This window comes from Cicer arietinum, unplaced genomic scaffold (genome assembly GCF_000331145.2).
Source record: "Cicer arietinum cultivar CDC Frontier isolate Library 1 unplaced genomic scaffold, Cicar.CDCFrontier_v2.0 Ca_scaffold_3111_v2.0, whole genome shotgun sequence".
In the NCBI taxonomy this organism is placed as follows: Eukaryota; Viridiplantae; Streptophyta; class Magnoliopsida; order Fabales; family Fabaceae; genus Cicer; species Cicer arietinum.
In genome coordinates, this window is record NW_027336760.1 from 16 (window position 1) to 6,350 (window position 6,335).

The following is a 6,335-nucleotide window of genomic DNA, read 5'->3' on the forward strand; positions in this document are numbered from 1 at the left end:
ATAATATAAATGTCATTTTATTATTAATTTAGATGGATTTGTTTTTTTTACATCAATTGAGTTGGACTCGTTGGAAAAACTACAAATACAGCTTAAATATTAAAAAAAAAATAAAAACTAATGAGTACTCTAAATTTATTGGTTAACAGAATAATACAGAAATCTTTTAGGAGGAATCTTTTGTTTCAATTGTTTACAACCTTTATATATAAAGATAAATGTAACACAAACCAATTCCTCATTTATGCACAATTATTATCAAAATGTATCTATAATTTTCTATAATGATGAACTGATGTGAAAACTACAGCTATTAAATTAATACATCATTTTTTTTTATTTCAAAATTATCTTTATTTTAAGAGAACCTTTTTTCTTCAATCACTTACAACTTTATATATATATATACTTGTACCACAAACCTAACTCATTTCTCTCCAATAATTATTAAATACATCTACTATTTTCAAGAAGATTAAGAAATGCAAAAACTACAACTATTGAATGAATTAGATATTCAATATATATCAAAGCACATTCCGCTACTAGCTCCTTATCCCACTCAAAAGCTAACCACAATACTCCCATTTACAAGCTAATTGTTCACTTCTGCTTAAAATCATATTATCCCTATAACTAAGAATCTCCTTAATCGATTACTAAGAGTCACCCTACCAACTACCACCCATGGATTCATCAAGAAAAAGTGTCGAAACCATTTCCCACCTCTTTAACCATGTTATCCACACAAACACTCTGTTACTACCCCTATAACTACCTTTCACCAAAGAAAAATATCGCCACACACTTTCTAATACCACACTCATATTCATGAGAAATCACTTTAAACCATAAATCATCCCTATCACTTTTTAAATCACCTTTTCTCGATCAAGACACACCTTTAGCCATTTCACCCAATGTATCTTCCTTGCCTCCTCACGATAACACCCTCCACCTCTCCCCAAAAACCTTTAAACAAATATTGTAGTTTAGAAATTATACCTGCACACGTCTAAAAGAAACGAATGACGTATACCGGTAGAACGAACATAACAAAATTAATGAGAATAAGACACCTCTCGTTAGATAAATAATAACTACGCTACTTAAATAACCTACCAAGATTTAACAATCTTGTCTTAAGGCTTAACAGCAGACCGTCAAGATCGAGCTCATTCAGTTATACTTCCTTAAATATCACTAGACTTGTCATACCCTACTTATATTATGACAAAATAATATTGATAGCATTTCAGCAAGTGTACTGAATCGTTGCAAGTAATAATAAAACGGTAGTACCGAGTGTCGAACTCAAGGATTGAATTTTAATTAATTACTTAAATTGAACAAAAATTTCCCAAGTTGATTGAAATAATATTTAAAATTAACAATAGTAATAAAATTGATTCTTTATAATAAGAAAAATGTCAGGGATGAGTTTCACTTTGAATCCAACCTTGGTGTCTAATTTGATCCTAGTTACTGAATTTCTTTATTGAATTATTATCGAATTCTCTTTATTATTCTTGCCCTAATGTCTTAGTGACAGAACCTTTAATTCCAAAGTAACCCATAATTCCTTAGTGGATTTAAGATTAGAATTAAGCATTACCGTATAGAAATTCTCTTGTAAATTATTGCTTTGCAACTAATTTAATTGGTTTCATGACCTGCATCTATCCCTAGACTACAAATTCATGAATTTCTCATCTCAAGCATTCGTAAAGTCCACTTCCGTTTCAAAATACAAATCGTAGAACATTTTAATGTTGATCAAGCAATAAAAAGCATTAAGCACAGAGATGAGAAAAACAATTCAATAAACTCATTCATATAACTAGAAATCAAATCAGAAAAATAAGGGTTTCATCTGGTTACACTCATCCCTAACAAACAGGGTTTAGTTACTCATGACAGAGATACAAAAGATAAGGATTAAAGAAGAATTACAAGAATGATTCATGGATGATTCTTGATAAAACTGCTTCAATCGCGTTAGAAACGGCCGTCTTTGAGTTTCTATGCTAGGGCACAAGTCTCCCAAGTTCCCCAGAGTCAAAAAAAGATCATAAAACAGTAAAAATCCAACAATGTGCATGATGTATATATATTATACTCAAACTTCTTTATTGCAAATTTTTAGAAATAGTTCATCCCATCTTGTAACAATTCTTTAATTTCTTAAATTTTTTTGCATCTTGGTTAGTTGTTATTCTAATTGATATTTAAGTCAATAAAAATATTAAATCACCTCACATATTTAATGCAATCTATAAAGTAATTTACCATTAACCAAATTTTCAACTCATAAACAAATTTACAGTTTAAAATAAAAAAAAATTGTATTGATAATTTTTTTTTTCATACGTTTTTTATTTTTTTTCACCCCTCCACTTGACCACGTTTTCATATTTATAATTGTATTTTGTGTTTTGTAAGTTATTGTTTGTGACTGATATTATTTGTAGAAATACAATTAAAAATGATATTATAAAGATATTTCAACATAAAAAAAGAAAGACAACAGATTTTTAAAAAAGGTTGGAAGTAGGATTGCTTTAACAAGAGACATTAATTTGTGATTGAAATATGCAAAGTCGCATTATGGTATGATACTTACCTATAGTTTTTTTTTAATTGTGCTAACATTTTAAAAATATATTATTTACACTCATCTTTATTAGAATTTTAGGATACTGTTTATACTCACTTCATTAAAATTTATCCTTATAAAAAAATATATTAGTAAATTGATATCAAAGAATACAATAAATATCAAAACCTATTACAATACAACGTTTGTTTACGTTGTAGTTACACACTAATGTTCTTTAATTATCATTTGATTTTGTTTAATATTATGATTCATTTTAATGTTCCTTAATTATCCTTTGATTTTGTTTAATATTATGATTTATTTTTAAATAAACAATAAAACTATTAGAAGCATTTAGTTTTTTTATTGAGGACTTTTTATTTATTAGAAGCAAATGATAATGATGGAAGAATAAGGGGTCCTCTTAGTGATTACAAAAAGTATAACTCTATATTAACGTTAACCATAGAACAATCATTTAATCAAGCAACGACCTAGTTATTTTTTACTATAATATTGATTTCGCAATATTTTGGTGATGTTAGCAGATTTAATATTAGGGTTTTTTATTTGGTACAATGACTACGTACAAAATTTAACGATTAAAGGTGTTCAGTTTACAAGGATAGATAAGTGGCTCAAATTCAATAACTACATTTGGTGAGTTATATTAGGAAGATTTTCATAATCTTTAATTTTTTCTCTTAATATAAATTGCGAATTAATGTGAGGGCTAAAAATGAATGATTGGTAAATACAGGACAAGAAAGGAAATTTAGGATAAGTAAGAAGAATTGCAAGCCATTTGTCCATTTTTTTAAAAATTTGTTTGGATAAATAAATAGTCTAATATTTCATACAAATGACAATTTTCAAATTAAATTAAATTAAGACTGGTTACATTCAAACGACCAAGAGCTTTAGAAATATTATAACTAGTAAGATCAAAATTTAGATTTTTTAGCATCAAAGCGAGAGTGAGCTGATAAGCTCTCTCTGTAGGATGGGCAACATCCCAGAAAAAGTAGGATGCTGTGCTTGGACATTGAATACTGTATATGTTGCATGCTGCTCCCATCTCAAATGTCCCTGTTCCACAACATCCGTTCCATGCGTTTAAGAACCCTGAAATATTCATTTAACATTTCTTTAATAATTTATTACTTATAAATTATATATTAGTTTAATAATAGAGTAGTAATGAAATTGAATGAATTACCTGAAGCGAAAGGGTTTGTTATGAGACTAAGCATAGGAGAATAGACGTCAACAAATGTAACATCGTAATCGGGAAGCCACACCTATTAAATCAGATAGAACTCTGCCATTTCCGAATCTTCCGGTAGCCACACCTCCATTCTTTCTTCTATTGAATGACCTAGCATTTTTATTGCAATATAAACGCAAACCATCAACTTTGCCAACATTCAGATATTAGTTTATTGTAAATAAAGGAAAGCTACTTTTTAGAGTGTGAAATAGTACAATAAGGGATAATGTAAGATGATTTCCATCAAATAAATAAAAATTTCTTAATGATTACCAATAGATAGCTGTGGGTGGAATGTAGATGTGATATTGTATAGCTTGATCACTTCTTCCTTTCTATATTGTAGACCAAAAAGTGTTCAAGTATTCTATTTTAAATTATGAACCAAAGCATTCTAACTAATGGAAATTAGTGTCTATGGTTCATTAACCCAACTTATGATTACGTGTTCCAGATGATTTGAGGTATTGATAGTGGAAGAATTGGATGTTAAATATTTATTGTGTGTAACCTTAACATCTATTTTTCGTAAGAAAATATGTGATAAGCTTGTGATTAAATACATCATGTGTCAAATGTCAATGTTATCAATGTCGGGATGAGATCAAAATTGAATTTAAAGAAGTCACTTAGCTAATGTTGTGTTTTCCTTCCTATCTTGTAACTTGGAACATGGTGAATAAACTTTCTATCACTTAGCTAAGTTTCATTGTTACTTTTTCCATGTATTATAGTATATTTTTACACACTTTTTAAGAGAGATATCAGAAAAGAATAACAGTTAATCTAATTATAGACACATGTAAAAATTGTTTGACATTTTCGATGGATAGATGATATAATTAGTTAATGTTTGTTATATATATATGACTTACTTATTAAATCAGATAGAACTCTGCCATTTCCGAATCTTCCGGTAGCCACACCTCCATAAAAATCTTTTCCATAGGGAGGAAAATTGCACTTAGTCGCTGTTAAAAGATTGTTATTATTTCCAGTGTCAAGAATCGAGTCCCCAAATGCAAACACCGCCGGATATGTTGCATTGACAGTAGCTGCAATAGATATAACTTTGTTAGAAAATAAAATAAGAAAAAAAGTCACCAATCTCGTCCACACTAACTTCTCCATTTTAGTTCTATTCACTTCTATTTTTCTTACAATATACTTACTATCAAACCATATTAGGTTATTTATAGATGCTAGCTCTCTTCCAACCATAAATACACATTATTAAAAAATATAATATTTTTACAAATATTTAATGCTAAATATAATTGATATTTTTTAACTAATTATTTTATGGAAAAATATTTTATTTGTTTGCTTAATTAATATTTTATTTTCTTCCATTAATGTTAGATGCGTTTATCTAAGTATTTTAATGTGAGATATAGTATATTTATTTTTAAATAAAATTCAATATTTTTTCTCAATTAAATTAATGATTTAAAACCTGTAAAGTTGTATTTTTCTATTTCTTTTTAGTTTAAAATATTTGTTTGTAAGGAAACAGTTTTAAAAAATTTATATTCTAAGTTACAATTTAATTTTAACCATGCATCACACCCATACATTGTATTCAGCTAGTGTATTTAACAAATTCATCAAATGTACAATATTTTAATAAATAAATACAGTCATTTTCTTTAAGATGGAGGAGTGTAAATAAAATTAATTTTCTTTGTTTCTTCAAGTTTAATTCCTTCTTCTCATATGACCACTAAATACTAATCTATTAATGTGTTTGAAGACTTTGAATTCCTTACTTAACCTGACTACAAGTACCTTGATACACTTTTTTCGGAACCGCATGTTTATGAACAAAAACCTATTATCACCCATCTTCATTACTTTTTACAGGTTAATTTTTATCTTTAATTTCCATCATATATCTGATATATCATTCTCACATAGTTATCTCTTTAATTAATCTTATCCTTATCGCAATTAAAACAAGTTTCTATATTTTAAATTTTATACAATTGTGTAAAATGAATAAATAAATTATTCATAAGAAACAATTAACTTTTAATAACACTACGCGAAAAAACGCATTTTACAGCGCTTTTTTTAAGCCATTTACAGCGCTTTTTCAAAAAAATAAGCGTTGTGGAAACGAGCGCTGTAAATGATACAACAGCGCTTTTAAAAAAGCGCTATAAAACATGTAAATACAACGCGCGCTTGTTATGCACATTTTACAGCGCTTCTTCACAAAAAGCGCTGTAATATGCACCCCATTATATGAGTTATGGGTGGGCATATTACAGCGTTTTTGTGAGAAAGCGTTGTAAAATGCAGACCCATATATGAATTATGGTTGGGCATATTACAGCGCTTGTTTGAGAAAGCGCTGTAATATGCACACCCATATATGAAATTATGGGTGGGCATATTACAAAAAAAAAACTATTATACTTGGAAATATCAAAGATAAAATATTTAATTTACATAAATTTGGTA

At 28.1% G+C, this 6,335-nt stretch overlaps 1 protein-coding gene across 1 annotated transcript; it reads right to left on the reverse strand.

Annotated features, from left to right (window-relative positions):
- Nucleotides 1-3,476: 3,476 nt before the first annotated feature.
- LOC101507289 (GDSL esterase/lipase EXL1-like) lies at nucleotides 3,477-5,009 on the reverse strand. The gene is made up of 4 exons (XM_004516988.3): nucleotides 4,745-5,009; nucleotides 3,952-3,977; nucleotides 3,819-3,900; nucleotides 3,477-3,724 (listed from the first exon to the last, which is right to left on the reverse strand). Exons 1-4 carry the CDS (start codon nucleotides 4,998-5,000, stop codon nucleotides 3,477-3,479), a joined length of 612 nt encoding a protein of 203 aa, XP_004517045.1. The 5' UTR covers nucleotides 5,001-5,009.
- Nucleotides 5,010-6,335: the final 1,326 nt, after the last annotated feature.

Bases quoted from the DNA above. Each gene is read 5' to 3' on its own strand.
- LOC101507289 (XM_004516988.3), bottom strand. From the start codon at position 5,000: ATGGAGAAGTTAGTGTGGACGAGATTGGTGACTTTTTTTCTTATTTTA. The intron at 3,978-4,744 runs GTAAGTCATATA...TAAAAATGCTAG, and splicing joins AGTTCTATCTGATTTAATAA to GTCATTCAATAGAAGAAAGA. The intron at 3,725-3,818 runs GTAATTCATTCA...TGAATATTTCAG, and splicing joins AACAAACCCTTTCGCTTCAG to GGTTCTTAAACGCATGGAAC.